General features: G+C 41.1%; 1 protein-coding gene across 1 annotated transcript in view; it reads left to right on the top strand.

Annotated features, from left to right (window-relative positions):
- LOC128657961 (gastrula zinc finger protein XlCGF57.1-like) overlaps positions 1 to 20,176 on the top strand; it is a 159,116-nt gene extending 138,940 nt beyond the window's left edge. The window contains exon 9 of the mRNA XM_053712388.1: positions 17,114 to 20,176. Coding sequence (XP_053568363.1) covers positions 17,114 to 18,309 — 1,196 coding nt within the window. The 3' untranslated portion in view covers positions 18,310 to 20,176. The remainder of the gene's footprint in view (positions 1 to 17,113) is intronic.
- The last annotated feature ends 1,066 nt before the right edge of the window (positions 20,177 to 21,242 follow it).

The raw sequence follows: 21,242 nt of genomic DNA, 5'->3' as shown, positions 1-21,242 counted from the left end.
GCTCCCGACGAGGCCTGAAACCCTGCGTACAGCGTTGAGGCGCTTGAACAATCTGACCTGAAAACTTTTGCGAGGAGGAGATAACTTGTCGAGTGGCATTAGTGGACCGCAACCAACGAGGTAAATTACACCGCACACACGCTTGATCACAGCACCGGCCATAACAGATTGCAGGCAGCCTTACCTAACACCGCGGTCAGCTTTTTATAACGGTCCCTGGGCCCCGCTGCATATTAGTAGTGTGAGACTGCGGCTAGAGATTGCTGACCTATAACGGTGCCCTTTGTGAATCGGTTTGACCTCCATCTGTGAGGCGTGTGCTAGATGTACAGTAGAAGGCCAAAGTAAAATCCAACTGCGACACAGTGCTGCAGCCTCTCACAAAGGGCCGTATCCATGAAAGTTAATGGGCTGCTTTACTTAAACAACTCATTGGGGTTATAAACTTCTTTAACTGGTAACTATCTGGCTCTGTGGACTATCTGTTTCTGTGGCATCTCATTAGGTAGTGCCTTTCACCTGAATATTTATTTCCCCTCCACGTGGGACATTTCAATATTCTACAAAAGCCCTGCTTTGGTTCTGCACTTTTCTACACCCACGCTGGTAGTGAAACTATGCCTTGTAAAAGGCAATCTAAGGCTGACAAAGATCTCCCTGTGCGCACACTTAGTAGATACTTGAAACACATTGACCACCCTAATATAGAGCTTTCTAGCAGCATGGAGGACAGCCAAAATGCTTCCCCACCTATTTTGCAAAATACTGAACTGCTTGCTTCGCAATCCATCACTAAAGAGGATTTACAGCTTCTATCCTCCAAAGAGGACATTAAAAACGCTGATAAAGAAATGAGAAATTTGTTTCATGAACTGAAAAGGGACATTGACTCTCTGGATAATAGAGTTACCCAATCCGAAACAAAACACACTGAGATTTCAAGCTCTATGTTACAAATGCAAACTGAGATGCAGAGGCAATCAGACACCATTCAGCTGATGTCTGACAAGATAGAAGATCTTGACAACAGGGGCCGTCGCAACAATTTGAGAATCAGAGGTGTATCTGAAACTATTCACCCCCCAGCGATTGAAGGCTATCTGCAGAGCCTGTTTCGCACCCTTAAAGACACCCCGGCCTCTCCTGAGATTTTACTAGAGCGGGCACATAGAGCGCTTAGAGTAAAGCCACCTCCTAAGGCGCCTCCCAGGGACATAATTGTCAGTTTCTTGAATTTTAAAGAAAAGGAAGAAATTCTTCGGTGTGCACACAGCATACAACCAGTACAACATGCAGGTGAAACACTACAGATTTTCTCTGACCTCTCACCAACCACTCTCTCGAAGAGGAGAGACTTATCTCAGATCACAGAGAGATTGAGAGCGCATAAAGTTCCATATAGGTGGGGATTCCCTGTCTCCATTATTGCCTCCTGGCATAACAAGACGGCTATCTTCCGCCCTGGTTCGGATGCCCAGGCCTTCTTTGCTACTCTGACCATCGATGATGAAGCTCCACATTAGCTTTTCAACGCTACAACTCTTACTCCCTTGCCTCCTGCAGAATTTACACCTTCTCGCTGTTTAAACGCCTGCTGAGGCCCTTCCTGACTGTTACTTATACGAACATTCGTATCCTTTGGGGACTCTCCATCGCCTGGCTTCACCTCCAGATAATGTATCACTCATGATGTTTGAGTCCGGTTTATTTGCTCCACATTAGATTAGATATGCACAAGTCTTCTCATGTATTGTTTCCACACCTCCCCTTTCCCCTCCCTTTACCAACTCATGCAAAGTGTACTCATTAGTGGCTCCTTATGCTAACACAGCATCTTATGGAACTATTACCTCTCTTTGTATCTACCCTATTGATTGCTAACTTTGCTTCGTTACTACAGGGTCTTTTGTCATAGTGCCAGAGATACCAATTTGTTATGGGTTTGAAGTGTTGATATGCTCCCTCTCCAACCCCCTTTCCCCCCTTCCTCTCCTCTTCCCTCCCTCCCCCCCCTCACCCTCTCCCCCCCCTTCCCCCTATGCCCCTCCCCCTTCCTCCCCCCCCCTTCCTTTCTCCCCTCTCCCCCCCCCTCCTTTTCCCCTTTCCTCTCCCTCCATTCCTTTTCCTTCCTCTCCTTCTCTCTCTTCCCCTCCCCCTTCCCCCTTCTCTTCTCTCCCTTCCCTCCTCTCCCCCCCCCTCCTCTCCTTTCCCTCCTCTTCCCCCCCCTCCTCTCCCTTCCCTTATCCTCCCTCCTCCCTTTTCCCTAATTGAAGCTTTTCAATGCACTCACACTCCTGTTTTCTACACTTACAGATATGTTTTGTGTAACCATGGTTGCAATATTGTTGTTTTAGTTTTTAAATTTTGGAATGGATTATTTTTCACATACTTTCAAATGCTGAAATACAACCTGCTGTGCTATTTTGGAAGCGATCACTATGTTGCAATGCTTACATTTTTATACTAATGTTTATAGATAGGTATGGTATACCTAGGTATGCAATGTTAATGTTCTAATTTAATTTTTTTTTTTTTTTTTTTTTTAGTGTGATCAGTTATGAGTTTTTGAATGTTCCCTCTCCTTCTTTTCTTTCTCCCTCCTCCTCTTTCTTCTCTCCCTCCCCTCCCCCTTCCTTCTTCCTCCTACCCCTGTATCTTTTTGTGACTATCTTCTGGTTTCGTCTCCAGATAATGTTTCACTCATTGTGCCTGAAGTTAGATATGTTAGACGTATCCTTGATTGTAATGTTTTTTTTTCAGTTTTAATAGCTCTATCAGGGATTTTCGCTCACAAACCTTTAGTTACTTAAATGCCACCTGTTGTGCTGTTTTGGAACTGGCCACTATGGTGCAATGTTTACATTCCTATTCTGATGTTTACCGATACGTGTTGTGTACGTATGGATGCAATGTTATTGTTTTAGTTTAACTTTTGTTATATATAACCAGCTCCAAAGAACTTTTGAATGCTTTCTTCCCTTCCTCTTTCCCCCCCCCTCCTCTCTTTCCTCCCTCCCCCCCCCCCCCCCTCCTTCTCTCTCCCCCCCCCCTTCCTCCTTCCCTTGTATCCTTTTGCGACCTTCCATCCTTTAGTTCTGTCTCCAGATAATGTATCACTCATTGTGTCTGAGTCAGATGTGTTTGTTGCTACCTTGGTTGTAACGTTGTTGTTTTAGTTCTAAAGTTCTGTCAAGGCTTATCATCAACATACCCTTAGATACTGAAATGCTATCTGCTATGCTACTTTGGAACTGGTCACATCGGTGCAATGGTTGCATTCCTATACTGATGCTTACAGAAAAGTGTTATTCACCTATTGATGCAATGTTATTGTTTTAGTTTGAACTTGTTAATGTGTGGCCAGCTGTAGAGAGCTTTTGAATGCTTTCTTCCCTTCCTCTTTCTCACCCTCTTCCCCCCCCCCCTTTCTTCTCCTCTCCTCCTCCCCTTCCCCCCCCACCCCTTGCCCCCCCCCCCCTCCTAAGCCATCATCTCTACAGACTCAGGAGGGATTGCCTCTTGTGCTACTCTCCTGAAACTTACTATTATATTTTAAAAAGTGCTCTGACCTAGGGATTACTTCCCCTGTTTCTCTCGTTTCCTCGTTCTCTATTTCGCTTACTGTTTGTCTAATTTCTATTCAGTATTACTTCTTCCTTTCCTCTTAGTCTTGGCTGAGGTATCCCTTCTTTGCCCTCGCTGAGTCTTTACACAGCGTCTTTTCCTACTCTTCCCCTTCTTCTTTTTCTTCCCCTTTAAATTCTCTTCTCTTTCCCCCCCCCCTTTTTTTTTTTTTTTTTTTTTTTTCCTTCCTTATGGCCCGCTCGGGTGGTAAGTTTGGCTCTCATGGGCTTACTTTTGTCTCTATTAATGCCAAGGGTTTGAATGACCCAGGAAAGAGGTCAATAGCTTTACGTGAACTGCAAAAACATCACAGTCATGTCCTCTTTTTCCAAGAAACTCATTTCCGTAAGGGAAAGGAACCAAAATGGCAGAATAAACAATATCCTGTGGCCCTCTTTGCTCCAGGCCCTTCCAAGAAATGTGGAGTGGGCATTATGATTCATCATTCGGTCCCACTGCAAATTTTACATGTTGAAAGAGACCCCGAGGGTAGGTTTTTGTTGATTTCTGGCACACTGTACGACCACCCTATCACACTGGTTACAGTCTACTGCCCAAATGCTGACCAGCATCGTTTCATGTCCAAAGTCTCGAAGGTAATTCTGGACTATTCTAAAGGCCCACTGTTCTTGGCAGGGGATCTCAACATACCTCTGGATGTGTGTATGGACACATCCAATGGCTCAGCGAGTATCCCTTCTAAAATAATTAAGTCAGTCAGGACAACTATTGCACATCTCCAACTACACGATGTGTGGAGAACCCTTCATCCGTCAGGGAGAGACTACACGTACTACTCCCCTCCACACAACAAATACTCACGTATAGACTACTTCCTATTTGATTCGACGGGATTAGACATGACCGTTAGCTCTAAAATAGACACTATTACATGGTCAGATCATGCCCCTATAATTTGTAATATCCAATGGCCAGACCTGCCTCCAACGTCTTATATTTGGAAGTTGGACGATCACCTATTAGACAGACAGGATACAAAAATCACTAACAGACTACATGACACACAACGACCCTGCACATACTTCTATCACCAATTTTTGGGGAGCACTCAAGTGTGTTGTTCGAGGTGAGTTCCTCAAACATAAGGCTCATTTGTTGAAACAGCAGAGGTTAAAACACTTGCAACTCTTACAAAAAGTGACCGAACTTGAAAACATACACAAACAGGACCCCTCGAATGGGGCTGTGGGCAAGTCATTATCTGAGGCCAGATCGCTTCTCTCTCAGCACCAACTTGAGACGCTGCATCATAAGCTGTTTAAGACAAAACAACAATATTATGAAGGGGGCAATAAGCCTGGTAAACTCTTAGCCAGAAACATCCGTAGACAGCAAATTAAGTCCCATATCTATATGTTGCAGAGAGAGGACGGCACTGCAGTGAAAGGAACTAGACAAATAGCAGACTCCTTCCATACATACTATACTAATCTCTATAATATCTCACAGTCGCGTGAAGATAGATCCCAAGAATTCACTGTGCTAGAAAAACAAAATATGATTGACGAATATCTATCCTCTCTTGCTATCCCTCAGCTTACCGCTGACGACAGGGAGTCTCTTGACGCTCCCATTACTTTAGAAGAGCTGGCCCAGGCCCTGGCAGATCTTCCGGGTGGGAAGTGCCCCGGCCCTGATGGGTTTACTCCCAAATACTATCGGGCTTTCTTTGACACTCTGGGCCCTTCCATGCTTCTACTATTTAACAATTTGATCACATATCCCACACTCCCTACTACGTCTTTAGAGGCATACATCACTGTCATCCCTAAACAGGGCAAACCCCCCACTTCTCCAGCTAATTTCCGCCCAATCTCATTGTTAAACTCAGATATGAAAGCTTATGCAAAGGTGCTTGCAAAGTGGTTAAATAGACTCCTCCCTTCCTTGATCTCGTCTGATCAGGTGGGTTTTGTCCCTGGTAGGGAGGCACGGGACAATACCAGTAAGGTGCTTCAGCTGATCTCTCATGTGCGGGTCGGGGGTGGGCCTATGGCCCTGCTCTCGACTGACGCGGAGAAAGCTTTTGATCGGGTGAACTGGCTGTTTCTCCGTCGGGTCATGAAGAGGATGAACTTTGGCGACCCATATATTAACATGACTTTTGCATTATATTCTGCACCGAATGCTAGGATCCGGATAAATAACACCTTATCTGAGACCTTTTTTATTACGAATGGCACTAGACAGGGCTGCCCGCTTTCCCCGCTTCTCTTTGCTCTTTCTATTGAAGCACTGGCCCAGAGGGTTAGAGAGAACCCTAAGATCAGTGGGGTGCAGGTAGAAGAAAAAGAATTTAAACAAGCGCTCTACGCGGATGATATCCTCTACACCCTCACCAACATTGATACATCGATCCCAGAGTTACTAGGTGAGTTACGACAATATGGTGAGCTTTCTGACTTTCATCTCAACTTATCCAAATCAGAGCTGTTGAATATTAACTCTCCACCAGAACTTATCCAAGAAATAGCCCAGAAGTACTGCATACCTATAGCCGCCTCCAGATTAAAATACTTGGGTGTCTATTTGACTGCAAACCCAGTGGACCTATTTAAACACAACTATTTGCCCCTGAGAAGGGATATTATTTCAGATTTATCCTCCTGGAAGAACAAAATGCTAACATGACTAGGGAAGATTAGCTTGATTAAAATGAACATCCTACCACGCATTTTGTATATCTTACAGACTGTGCCTATCGCCCTGCCGGGTGACTATCTTTCCCAGTTGCAACGATCTCTTGAGCAGTTTATTTGGTCCGGAGTGAAGCCATGAGTGCCCCGAAAGACCTTATATCTTCCTCGTGAGAGGGGAGGGCTGGGATTTCCAGATCTTTCACTGTACAGGAGAGCAATTCTATTGCAGAGGGTGGTTGAGTGGTCGCGAAATGACACGCAAAAGCAATGGGTGCGCCTTGATGGTTATATTTTTAAACGACATAACATTGGAACCCTTGCTTGGATTCCGCCTCCAAAGCGTCCTACCCTCATACAGAAATACCACTTAACACAGACAGCTCTTCAGGAATGGGATAGGTTGTTGGCTACCTCCACCCACGTCTCCTCAGTCCACTCCCCCATGATCCCTATAATTGAAAACCCTGATATTCCATATCACATTTTGGGTACTCGGTTGAGCACATTCTACCCCTTACGCGATGGTATCTTACGCTCCGCTATACACGAGGGCAGACTGCGCACACAACTAGACATGTCGGAACATTTCAGCTCTCTTTTTTCATCGTGGATGCGTTATCATCAGCTAGCGCATTTCCTCATGCATCATAAACACAAAGATAGGTTTAACAGAGACCTTACACCATTTGAACAACTGTGCACTAACATTACACCCTCTAGGCGGCTAATATCTAAAATTTACAAACTCTTACTCATCCCCCCAGATGTCCAGCTCCCCTCCTTTACATTATCTTGGTGTAAGGACCTCGACTGCACTATTGAAGAGGACGAGTGGCTGAGGTCGTTTGCCCTGACGAGGCGTTCGTCAGTTTCGGCTATAGTACAGGAAATACACCTGAAATTATTAACCAGGTGGTACCATACCCCGGCGAGACTGCACAGGTACTTTCCCTCGGCGAGCCCCTACTGCTGGAGGGGTTGTGGAGAGCTTGGCTCTCTTGTGCATATCTGGTGGTCCTGCCCATTATTGAGAGACTTTTGGTCGGCAGTTCTTAAGATAATGTCACACAAAGTGCATACTCTGATACCTGATGCCCCAGAGACTCTACTCTTGTTGCAGATTCCTAAAATCGGGAATGACTTTGCTAGAGCCCTCCTCTTGATTATGATCACGGGAGCTAAGAGGCTGATCCCTCGTAATTGGAAGTCCAAACAGATCCCCTCCCTGGAGGAGTGGTACGCCTCAGTGGACGACTTACTAAACCTAGAGAGGTTGCACTACTTTAAAATCAACCAATTGGCGTCCCATGATATGATGCTGGCAGTGTGGAAGGGCACCTTAATATAAGGATTCACCTGCCCCAATTATCGTTCAAACCCTTGGTTTTTTTGGGGGGGGGGTTTTCCCTTCCCTTTCCCATTGTATGACTCCTTCTCCTCTTTCCCTCCTTCTTCTCTCTTCAACTTAAATCTATCCTTTATATACTTCTTTATCTTTGTAAAAATGAAAAATCTGTTGATACCATGCTTTACTGCTCCGGAGGGGGGGTTATTTTTCTCTCCTCTTCGTTTTCATTATCATTTGGAAATGCATTTGTTCAATCTTGCTTGCTCTCCTGATTTGGACAAGTCAGTCACTGTAGATAAACATGTGCACCTCATTGTGTTTATGTTTAATATTCCCTATTGTTATACGGTGTAATATTTATACAATCAGACAGTGTTATGCTATGTGACTTTATTGCTGTATTTCTGACTCTTTTCTACGTTTAATAAAGCTGGTTCTAAAAATAAAAAAATAAAATAAAAAAAATAACAGATAACAAATCAGAAAAAACAGCTTCTATAACCTAAAGTGGCATGTATTTAGTGTCCATTTTTTATTTAATATCCCAGTTCTGATTTTTTGGAGATGGACGTCTCTGATTTAGATTCTACTTCTTGAGAAGAATATGAATTGGCCCGGGGGATACATGCCCATCAGTTATGGTCCGAATGCCGTTTTAGAGTGCTCCGTTCCTCGGGATCGGGAATCTGGGGCTTGCTGAGCCATCCGCCTCTGGGGATTCTGTTTCTCGCGAGGCGAGTTCCCTACCACCAACTCTTACTACACATGCAGGTAACCCTAGCGCTGCTTATCCTTCTCTGGAAAGAGGGTTGTTCCCACCAGAGGTTACGACACAGTTCCGCATGGCCATATCTTTGGCGCTGGTGCATCTGCACCTCCCGGGAGTGTACTTACGATATTGTCCATGTTCCGTTAACCGTGGCTCGTCAGGCGTGGAATCGCCTGGTCCAATTCAGCCTTCCAGGGGAGCGACTGCCCCTGAGGCTTCAGGGTGTCAACCTTCGGGGTCAGTGTCATCATTTGTACTGACGGAGGTATGTTGTTCCTTTTGTTATAGACTGGCGCGCCTTCGTGTTCTACTGAGGCACGTTTTGGTGTTGCTGGAGGATCCCACTCTTAATGGGTCTGCGACTTCTCAGTCTTCCTCTTCGAATGGCTTGCATGATTAGACATAAGGGGATGAAGCAATCTTCTTATAGTCTTTGTTATTTGAGTATCCTTTTCCAGTTCTGAGCTTGGATTACTAGGATTCCTGTTGAGCTGGTCCTGCGGGTGTTTCCGTTTCTTCCTGGAGGATAACCTATGGGTTGCCTTTTCTTTCTTTATTTTAAATCTGGTTAGGATGGATTTTATTTGATTTACAGCTCATGTTTGCAATATTATTTCCTGTGGGAACATTCTTCTCTGGAAGCGATACTCGCAATTTTGTGGTTGCACTGTTTACTTCCCACAAAAGTTTGTTTAAGAGTGAGGACGTGTTGAGTTCTATGTTTGTCTGTTGTTTATCTCTCCCTCTTAGGGGGTGACTCTACGTGGCCTTGACAGTGCTGGGGCCCTTGGTTTCAGGCTGGTCTTTACTGGGTACAAATCCTTCTGTCTTTGAGGCCTATTTCAGACATGTAGCGCCTGTTCTGCCTGGCTGGTCCAGTTAGGGTGCCGAGGGCTTCACACTAGGGGTGTTCTCTTGCCTTTGGGCTGGGAATTACGAGTGTCTTTTACCCGTTCTCTGGGTTAGGCCGGTTATCATCCCCTGTGAGGTCTGTTTTCTTCAGACGGGGTATCTTGTATTCCCTGGGGGTGTCGTTCGTTTTAAGACAATTCTGGGTCCAGGGTTCTTGTCTCTGATCCTTCTTGGATGTCTGGAGATTTATGATCCTGCAGACTGGTTTGTGGCGATCCAGTTTCTCAGTGAATCTATGTTATGGCATAGTGGCTAGCTCATGGGCTTGCAAGCAGAAAGGCCAGGGTTCAAGTCCACCTTCAGGTTCTGGTTATGAACTTTAAGGCCTGCCTTGTCCTTCAGACGGAGTGTGCTTCCTTTCATGCAGAGTTTTTTCTTTGTTGGATCAACATTGGTGTCTGGATGATTTTTCATTCGGTCCTTGACTTCATCAGACTATGGCTTTTCATGTCTTGTGGGCATGTGCGCTGTTCTTTCTCTGTGCCCTCCCCTTTGAGAGGGTAGTTTGTCTTCCTTAATAGGTGGGGTTTCCTCTCTCTGGAGGGTTGTTGTCCTGTCCTGTGTGCAGGAGGTTGAAACAAGTGGCTTTATTTCTGTAAGGGACAGCAGGCTGCTGCTCTGTGGCTTGCTCTGTTCTACCTGTTGGAAATTGAATTCTCCATGTCGAGACTGTCAAAGAGTTGTGCCAAGGATCTATTTGCACTTTTCTCTGTACCAAGTCCTAGGGGTTCATCTTGGGAGGGCCTTTATATTGGAGGAGCGGATTGAGTTGGCACCCCAAACTCTGTTGGGGTGGGTGAGTTTCCCCCATTCTTTCCATTCGCTGGGGACTTGTGGTTGGGGTTATTATTGCACCCCGCACTATAATTAGTGCTCCACTTGTAATCTTGGCTTATAGCTTGTATTTTTCAAATAGTTTTCAATTTTAGTCTAAATTGTAGTACTTTTTGAAGTCGATATTGTGTTATGATGTTAACATTACAGAAAATAATTTTTTTTTAAGTCTAAAATTTGGTAAACATGTCTATAAATCTATTTTATAAACAAGATAAACATATTTAAATTTTTCGATAGATAAAAGAAATCTTTTGTAGTTTAAGAAAATTCTATGTCAATAGATAGTAAAATATATGTGATAAATTATACTTTAAATAGACTTGAAAACCTTTTTTTGTTATGTTGGGGTAGCTATTTAATGGTTTTAAATAAACAAAACAAAACAGATAATATTTTAAACACGTAGTAAAACTAAGGTAGTTGCAAATGGAAAGTTTGCTATATAGCATTTGTTGATTTTTTTTTGTGCTAATATTAGGATTGTGTTCTGTTAGAGATTTTGTTTAAGTGATTCTTTTTTTGCTATATCTGTGCATGATTTGGATCTGAGATCTGAAAATATAATTGTTACATGATTTTTTTTTCATGTTTGCTAAAAAATAAATAAAAAATAGTATTTAATGTCTACTAAGCTGCCCTTAAAGGGACATAAAACAAACATTTCTTTCATGTAATTAGCAAGAGTCCATGAGCTAGTGACGTATGGGATATACATTCCTACCAGGAGGGGCAAAGTTTCCCAAACCTCAAAATGCCTATAAATACACCCCTCACCACACCCACAAATCAGTTTTACAAACTTTGCCTCCTGTGGAGGTGGTGAAGTAAGTTTGTGCTAGATTCTACGTTGATATGCACTCCGCAGCAGGTTGGAGCCCGGTTTTCCTCTCAGCGTGCAGTGAATGTCAGAGGGATGTGAAGGGAGTATTGCCTATTTGAATTCAATGATCTCCTTCTACGGGGTCTATTTCATAGGTTCTCTGTTATGAGTCGTAGAGATTCATCTCTTACCTCCCTTTTCAGATCGACGATATACTCTTATATATACCATTACCTCTACTGATTCTCGTTTCAGTACTGGTTTGGCTTTCTACTACATGTAGATGAGTGTCCTGGGGTAAGTAAGTCTTATTTTCTGTGACACTCTAAGCTATGGTTGGGCACTTTTATATAAAGTTCTAAATATATGTGTTTAAACATTTATTTGCCTTGATTCAGGATGTTCAACGTTCCTTATTTTCAGACAGTCAGTTTCATATTTGGGATAATGCATATGAATAAATAATTTTTTCTTACCTTAAAATTTGACTTTTTTTCCTGTGGGCTGTTAGGCTCGCGGGGGCTGAAAATGCTTCATTTTATTGCGTCATTCTTGGCGCGGACTTTCTTGGCGCAAAAAATTTCTTGTCATTTCCGGCGTCATACGTGTCGCCGGAAGTTGCGTCATTTTTTTGACGTTTTTGCGCCAAAAAATGTCGGCGTTACCGGATGTGGCGCCAAAAGCATTTAGGCACCAAATAATGTGGGCGGCTTTTTTGGCGCTAAAAAATTCTAGCGTCATTGTTGTCTCCACAATATTTAAGTCTCATTATTTATTGCTTCTGGTTGCTAGAAGCTTGTTCATTGGCATTTTTTTCCCATTCCTGAAACTGTCATTTAAGGAATTTGATCAATTTTGCTTTATATGTTGTTTTTCTATTACATATTGCAAGATGTCTCAAATGGACTCTGAATCAGAAGCCACTTTTGGAAAAACGCTTAACTGAGTTTCAGTTCTACCAAAGCTAAGTTCATTTATTTTAAATGTTATAAATGTTTATCTTTAGCTATGGTTTGTAATAAGATATTATGTTATACTTTTACATGCGGAATCCATAGTATTTATGCTTTATATATTTTCTTTTCTTACAAGAAATATTTAGAAGACTTATAAGAAATATTTTTCTGATTCTATGTTAAAGGCTTTGTCTGACTTCGTGCCTTCTAATAAAATTTTTAGGTCTTTTTCACTTCTTTTTTAATTATTGAAGTTTCAAATGACCAACAACATACTGATTTATCCTTCTCTGATGTTTTTTTCAGAAATTTTCTTCATCAGATATTGACACTAACAAATCTACTTTTTTATTATTTTTCAATTATTAAAGTACATTTGTTCTTTGTTGAAAAGGTGTTGATTATTTTGGATATTAAGGTAACTAGTTCTTTAAGACTAGCTGACATTATTTCTGCCTATTTATTTCTTTAGAGGTTTTCTTTCCAATTCCCTATACTAGGGAATGGAATAGGCTGAGAATTTTCTTTTATTCCTTCTTCAAAGGTTTTAAACTATATTCTTTGCCAGCAGTTAAATTCAATTTGGAGGGTTCTCCAATTTATTGGGGCTATCTCTAATTCTACTAATTATGCTATTGTTTCTATAGCAAAATAGTATTTATTTTCCTTTAGATAGTTGTATCTTATTTATGGAAAATTATTTAGTTTCAGGTACTTTTCTTGGTCCTGTGATTTATTTGGATATTGCAATTGCTTCATTTTCTCTGTTTACTTTAAGATCAAGTATCAGATTATGATTTATTTTAGCATTGTTAAAGGGACAACATTTACTAGACTAGGTGCTGTTGCATTTGTCTTGTTGTTTTGCATTTATTGATTATGCAAGTCCACTGTATTGGCTGGTCCTTTAAACCGGACTATCATGCTAATAATTTCATTTGTGTCTTCATTTTATTGAATATTTTCGCAAATGAGGGTTAATCTATGTCTTTAGCTTTTTTAGCTAGAAGAATTTTGTGATTTTTAAATAAAAAAATTAAAAAAATCCATATTTCCTTTGTTCTAAGATAATCAATTATTTGTTTTATAATTGGATTCAATTCTTAACTGTTACTCTGGGCTTCAAGGTTGAGTTCTAAGACTAAAACTTTAAGCTTATACTAGTTTGGTTGTTCTTATTAAGGAACGAATTCCTGAGTTCTTTCCCAAGTAACATGTCTATAATTGGAGTTCGAAATCAGCTCCCTAATTTTGCGATGTACGTGCCGTATTCCAGCTTGGCTGGTAAGGGGCAGGTTAAGGCTTCTTTGAAATTTATTTTGTCCAAAATTTCTTTGATTTTATTCCAGCAAGGCTAACACTTTCTTTAACTGTGTTTCTGTCCTATATATTTTGGTTACTGTTGAAGCATGGCTGGGCACCCATGGGGTTCAAGCGCTGCTCAGACCTGGAATCTTCTGGGGTATTTCTTCCAGTTTCTTTTGAGGAACCGGGTTTTGGAGTTTTATTCAAACTATTTTGCCTTTTTATGGTCTTTGATAGCATTATTTGTTTTCATTAGATACAATAAATGCATATTTTCATTTTTCTGTTTTCATTCAGATTATTTTCTGAGGATGCGGAATCTCATATGATTCACTTACTCTTCAGGACATAGTTAGAGGATCTTCTTTTCTAAAGCTCTTGATCCCTCACACAAGGGTCACCTTTTTTAGCTTTCCAGATAGTTTGTGTCACTGTCCTTGTCTCTATCAGACAAGGGATAATGTTATTGGGTTCCGTCTATCGGTACCTTTAGTCTCTATTATTTCCTTCAGTTGCTATATATGCATAGAAGTTTTAGGTCTTATGGCCACAGCATTGGATTCAATTCCCTTTGCTCATTTTCTCTAGAAAGAACCTTTTCAGTCTTTTATAAGTATTGTTTCTTCAAGAACATGGTTGGAGGATCAATTTACCAAAAAGTTTGTTTGATTCCTCAGACAAGGGTAACCTTTTTAGGTTTCCTGATGGATTCAGTGTTCTTGATTCTGTCTCTGACGGACAAGAGGCGTCTGAAATTGGTTTCAGCTTATCGAAACCTTCAGTCTCAATCATTCCCTTCGGTAGCCTTATGCATGGAAATTCTAGGTCTTATGACTGCTGCATTGGATGCGATTCCCTTTGCTCGTTTTCACATGCGACCTCTTCAGCTCTGTATGCTGAACCAGTGGTGCAGGGATTATACAAAGATATCTCAATTAATATCTTTAAAACTGATTGTTCGACACTCTCTGACGTGGTGGACAGATCACCATCGTTTAGTTCAGGGGGCTTCTTTTTGTTCCTCCAACCTAGACTGTGATCTCAACAGATGCAAATCTGACAGGTTGGGGAGCTGTATGGGGTTTCTGACAGCACAAGGGGTTTGGGAATCTCAGGAGGTGAGATTACCAATCAACATTTTTGGAACTCCGTGCAATTTTCAAAGCTCTTCAGTCGTGGCCTCTTCTAAAGAGAGAGTCGTTCATTTGTTTCTAGACGGACGATGCCACAACCGTGGCATATGTCAATCATCAAGGAGGAACTCACAGTCCTCTGGCTATGAAAGAAGTCTCTCGAATACTTGTATGGGCGGAATCCAGCTCCTGTCTAATTTCTGCGGTTCATATCCCAGGTATAGACAATTGGGAAGCGGATTATCTCAGTCGCCAAACACTACATCCGGGCGAATGGTTTCTTCACCCAGAGGTATTTCTTCAGATTGTTCAAATATGGGGACTTCCAGAAATAGATCTGATGGCTTCTCATCTAAACAAGAAGCTTCCCAGGTATCTGTCCAGATCCAGGGATCCTCAGGCGGAAGTAGTGGATGCATTGTCACTTCCTTGGAAGTATCATCCTGCTTATATCTTTCCGCCTATAGTTCTTTTTTCCAAGATTCTAAGGAACGTTCTTTTATTCTGCTGGTGGCTCCAGCATGGCCTCACAGGTTTTGGTATGCGGATCTTGTCCGGATGGCCACTTGCCAACCGTGGACTCTTCCGTTAAGACCAGACCTTCTATCGCAAGGTCCTTTTTTCCATCAGGTTCTCAAATCCTTCAATTTGAAGGTATGGAGATTGAATGCTTGATTCTCAATCATAGAGGTTTCTCTGACTCTGTGATTAATACTATGTTACAGGCTCGTAAAACTGTATCTAGGAAGATATATTATCGAGTCTGGAAGATTTTCATTTCTTGGTGTTTTTCTCATCTTTTTTCTTGGCATTCTTTTAGAATTCCTAGAATTTTACAGTTTCTTCAGGATGGTTTGGATAAGGTTTGTCTGCAAGTTCCTTGAAAGGTCAAATCTCTGCTCTTTCTGTTCTTTTTTTCACAGAAAGATTGCTAGTCTTCCTGATATTCATTGTTTTGTACAAGCTTTGGCTCGTATAAAACCTGTTATTAAGTCAATCTCTCCTCCTTGGAGTTTGAATTTGGTTCTGGGGGCTCTTCAAGCTCCTCCGTTTGAACCTATGCATTCGCTAGACATTAAATTACTTTCTTGGAAAGTTTTGTTTCTTTTGGCCATCTCTTCTGCCAAGAAGAGTTTCTGAATTATCTGCTCTTTCTTGTGAGTCTCCTTTTCTGATTTTTCATCAGGATAAGGCGGTGTTGCGAACTTCTTTTCAATTTTTACCTAAGGTTGTGAATTCTAACAACATTAGTAGAGAATTGTGGTTCCTTCATTGTGTCCTAATCCTAAGAATTCTAAGGAAAACTCGTTGCATTCTTTGGATGTAGTTAGAGCTTTGAAATATTATGTTGAAGCTACTAAGGATTTCCGAAAGACTTCTAGTCTATTTGTTATCTTTTCCGGTTCCAGGAAAGGTCAGAAGGCTTCTGTCATTTCTTTGGCATCTTGGTTAAAATCTTTGTTTCATCATGCCTATGTTGAGTCGGGTAAAACTCCGCCTCAAAGGATTACAGCTCATTCTACTAGGTCAGTTTCTACTTCCTGGGCGTATAGGAATAAAGCTTCAGTTGATCAGATTTGCAAAGCAGCCACTTGGTCTTCTTTGCATACTTTTACTAAATTCTACCATTTTGATGTGTTTTCTTCTTCTGAAGCAGTTTTTGGTAGAAAAGTACTTCAGGCAGCTGTTTCAGTTTGATTCTTCTGCTTATAATTTCAGTTTTTTTCATTATAAGATTTAAACTTTATTTTGGGTGTGGATTATTTTCAGCGGAATTGGCTGTCTTTATTTTATCCCTCCCTCTCTAGTGACTCTTGCGTGGAAGATCCACATCTTGGGTAGTCATTATCCCATACGTCACTAGCTCATGGACTCTTGCTAATTACATGAAAGAAAACATAATTTATGTAAGAACTTACCTGATAAATTCATTTCTTTCATATTAGCAAGAGTCCATGAGGCCCACCCTTTTGTGGTGGTTATGATTTTTTTGTATAAAGCACAATTATTCCAATTCCTTATTTTTTATGCTTTCGCACTTTTTTCTTATCACCCCACTTCTTGGCTATACGTTAAACTGATTTGTGGGTGTGGTGAGGGGTGTATTTATAGGCATTTTGAGGTTTGGGAAACGTTGCCCCTCCTGGTAGGAATGTATATCCCATACGTCACTAGCTCATGGACTCTTGCTAATATGAAAGAAATTAATTTATCAGGTAAGTTCTTACATAAATTATGTTTTTCTTTTACTATTCAAATAGAACATACAATTTTGAACAACTTTCCAATTTACATCTTATCATATTGTCTTTGTTTTTTGTTATCTTTTGTTGAAAAGTAGGTATTTTAGCTCAGGAGTGTGCACTTGTCTGCAGCACTATATGGCTGCAGGTTTGCAACAATTTTATACATTAGCAAGAGCACTAGTTGGCAGTAATATTTCCTATCATCTAGTGCTTCAGACATGTGCACGCTACCTACCTAGGTATCTCTTCATCAGACAATAACAATTAAGCAAATTTGATAGAAGTGAATTTAAAACTTTTTTTAAACTTGTATTCTTTATCTGAATAATAATTTAAAAAAAAATCATGTCCCTTTAAGCATTACCATGAAACTAGGGAAAAATGTAGGGATCACAGCCTGCCCCTTACTCTTGGGTTACACACTAATAACAGTTAAAATGTCCTCAAAATATAATTATGTCTTTAGTAACTAATATTAATACCATTGTATTTCTTATCAATAGGTACATTTACAAAATGCATTAATCCTAATCTTAGCCATGGTGAAAATACAGATACTTGTTTCAGTCATCTTCAAAATCAAAGAAGCAACGTGGGAAATTTACATTCTGAGTCTGGGAATTTTTCCGGTAAATCAATTCTTTTAAGACATCAAGAAAATCATGCAGGAGAGAAAGCATTTTCATGTTCTGAATGTGGGAAAAATTTTGCATGGAAATCAAATCTTACTACACATCAGAAAATTCATACAGGAGAGAAAGTATTTTCATGTTCTGAATGTGGGAAATGTTTTATTGAGAAATCTACTCTTACTAGACATCAGAAAATTCATACAGGAGAGAAACAATTTTCATGTTTGGAATGTGGGAAATGTTTTACTCGGAAAACATCTCTTAGTGATCATCAGAAAATTCATACAGGAGAGAAAGCTTTTTCATGTTCTGAATGTGGGAAATATTTTGCTCTGAAATCAAGTCTTATTGGCCATCAGAAAATTCATTCAGGAGAGAAAGCTTTTTCATGTTCTGAATGCGGGAAATGTTTTACTTGGAAATCCTCTCTTATTGGCCATCAGAAAATTCATACAGGAGAGAAAGCTTTTTCATGTTCTGAATGTGGTAAATATTTTGCTCTGAAATCAAATCTTATTAGCCATCAGAAAATTCATTCAGGACAGAAAGCTTTTTCATGTTCTGAATGTGGGAAGTGTTTTACTCAGAAACCATATCTTATTGGCCATCAGAAAATTCACACAGGAGAGAAAGCATTTTCATGTTCTGAATGTGGTAAATGTTTTGCTCTGAAATCAAATCTTATTTGCCATCAGAAAATTCATTTAGGACAGAAAGCTTTTTCATGTTCTGAATGTGGGAAGTGTTTTACTCAGAAACCACATCTTATTGGCCATCAGAAAATTCACACAGGAGAGAAAGCATTTTCATGTTCTGAATGTGGGAAGTGTTTTATTCAGAAATCGCATCTTATAGGCCATCAGAAAACTCACACAGGAGAGAAAGCTTTTTCGTGTTCTGAGTGTGAGAAGTGTTTTACTGAGAAATCAACTCTTATTACACATCAGAATATTCACACAAGAGAGAAACCATTTACATGTTCTGAATGTGGGAAATGTTTTGCTTGGAAATCAAATCTTACTACACATCAGAAATTCCATACAGGAGAGAAAGCATTTCCTTCTTAAGAGTCTACGGCTTCATTCCTTACTGTTGGGAAATATTGAACCTGGCCACCAGGAGAAGGCAAAGACACCCCAGCCAAAGACTTAAATACCTCTCCCACTTCCCCTATCCCCCAGTCATTATTTGTCTTTCATCACAGGAAGATGGCAGAGAAATATCAGAAGATTTTGAAGTTTCTCAGGCGAGCTATATGCCTTTTGTTATGTAACTTGAGTTTTAAGTAGTCTTGTCAGCCTCTCAGTGAGAGCATTGATGAAAGTTAGAGTCTGGAAATGCAGGGGGAGTCTTTCTGCAAACCCATCCAGATTGCCTGCTAACAGCTCCTTAAGCAACCAGTGTTGACACATTTCACTGTCTGCTTTCTTCACTCAAGTCCATGTCAGGAGTGATGCTACAAGACTGTCACACTTGAGAGGCTCTGTTTCTGTTCCACAGCACGGATTCTGGTAAGATCGTTTCAATTTTTACTTATGTTGAAATGGCTGAAGCCAGGGCCACAGTGTGACTCCTTTTATTTTTAAAGAATCATTGGTTAATATCTCCTGAGGGAGGTTATTGAACAGTGGCGATTAATTAAATGTGATACTTTGATTTTATGCTGCTTTATGCATGAGATAAAATTTTTAGGGCTCATAGACTGTTATGTGGTAACAAAACATACAGGTTTGTTTTTAATGACACGATGAGTCCACGGATCATCTAATTACTATTGGGAATATCACTCTTGCCCAGCAGGAGGCGGCAAAGAGCATCACAGCAAAGCTGTTAAATGTCACCTCCCTACCCAGTCATTCTCTTTGCCTACATTAGAGCAAGGAATTGGTAAAGTTAGAAAATAATCTTCAATCAAGAGTTCATTATTTTTAAAGTAGTACAAGATTATGCTACTTTGTCCTAGGGTGTAGCCATAGTCCATATCAGTCTCTTCAGTAGAGCAGTGGTGGCTTTAGAGCAATGGGAACTTGTGGGACATAATTCTCACTGCGCCTCCCATATACTGATGCTGCCCTAACCCTGAAAGCCTGAGTAAAATTACTCAGTAAGTTCTCTCTTTTCACAGGTCCATGGGAGGGAGAAGACCTCTCAAACCTGGGAGCTGCCTTGCTGTCGGGCAGATGAGGAGGTAAGTGCTTACTTTATTTTCTGGGGGTAAGAAACTCAGAATAAGAAGGCACTTTATTATAAGGGACACATTCAAAGGCTCAGTGGAGTTTGGGCTCTTTTGTGTAGACAGCTTGATGGCTGTGTCTTCCTCATGGGCATTCATAAATGAAGCTTCTGTGGAACAGATTTGCAAGGCTGCAACTTGGTCCTCTCTTCACACTTTTTCAAAATTCTACAAATTTGACACTTTTGCCTCGGCTGAGGCCGCTTTTGAGAGAAAGGTTCTTCAAGCAGTGGCGCCTTCCGTTTAGGTTCCCTGTCTTGTCCCTCCCTTATCATCTGTGTACTCTAGCTTGGGTATTGATTTCCAATAGTAATTAGATAATCCGTTGACTCATCATGTCATTAAAAAGACAAGAAAATATATGCTTACCTGATAAATGTATTTCTTTTTTGACACAATGAGTCCACGGCCCACCCTGTTCTATAGACAGGTTGTTGGTTTGTTATAAACTTCAGACACCTCTGCACCTTGTTGCTTCCTTTCTCTCCTTTACTTCGGTCGAATGACTGGGGTGGGAAGGAAGGGAGACAATATTTAACAGCTTTGCTGTGGTGCTCTTTGCCGCCTCCTGCTGGGCAGGAGTGATATTCCCAATAGTAATTAGATGATCCATGGACTTATCGTGTCAAAAAATAAATATATTTATCAGGTAAGCATAAATTTTCTTTTTTACTTTCACTTTGAATACTGCGCAACTTGTATCTTGGGCGCACTTTTTCTCATAGCAAGAGCAGTCCTGCCTTGCGCACCACGTGACCGGTGTGGTCACACTTTTGTTTTCTCTTTCCTGACCGAGCTAGCTGTTGGAGAGGTCGCATCTTCTCTGGTTGCCTGGGTCTAAGAGGTGGTGAGTGCCCCAGTCATTGTGGGTATATAAGTGCCATTTTTGTGAGAAATTCAATTTATTTTATTTGTATCCTACTGTTGTTAGCGTAAGCTATAGAGGATACTGATATGCTTGAGGGTACTACCTCTATTCCCAATAGTAATACCTGTCTATATTGTGAGGAGGCCTTGGTGTGTCCACCCTCTCAACTATGTTCCATATGCATCAACAAGGTTATTATGACTAAGAAGGTTGACCCCTTTAGTATGACTGAGCCGTTCACCTCTGAGGACACGCCATCCTGTGAGGTGCATACCCATCAATCCTCTCCATTGTCACATGCAGCTTCCCGTAGCACACCTGCTCCTCTATCTGAAGGGAGCCTTTTACCATCAGACTTTATTGCACAGTTAAAGACGGCGGTGTCTGAGGCCCTTAGTGCTCTACCTCACCCTTCTAAGCGCAAGTAAAAGGTTAAACATAGCTCTTCTGTCCAGGGGACATCCATCAATTTACTTGATTTGTCTGCTTTTCAAGTATCCCAGGATGGGTAACAATCTGAGTCTTCAGAGGGTGAAATTTCTGGATTGGGGTCTGCTACCTCTAGGTCTCCGGCTGCAGAGGAGCCAGCCTTTAGATTTAAAATGGAACACTTAAGTTTTCTTCTGAAGGAGGTTCTTTCGACATTAGAGGTTCCAGAGGCCAAGTTGCCTGATGAACCTTTGATCCCTATTAGACAGAGTTTACGAGGACAGGGTAGCACCGCTAACTTTTCCTGTACTTATAAAGATGGTGAATATTATTTAAAACGAATAGAATAGAATTGGATCTTCCTTTTCACCTTTGTCTGCCTTAAAAAAATGATTCCCGGACTCTCAGCTGGAGTTGTGGGGTTCTATCCCTAAGGTGAATGGTGCTACCTCCACGTTAGCTAAGCATAC

The sequence above is a fragment of the Bombina bombina genome, chromosome 4, assembly GCF_027579735.1.
Source record: "Bombina bombina isolate aBomBom1 chromosome 4, aBomBom1.pri, whole genome shotgun sequence".
NCBI classification, from domain to species: domain Eukaryota; kingdom Metazoa; phylum Chordata; class Amphibia; order Anura; family Bombinatoridae; genus Bombina; species Bombina bombina.
The sequence above is the reverse complement of the archived record's forward strand: the minus strand, read 5'-3'. Positions and strand labels throughout refer to the sequence as shown.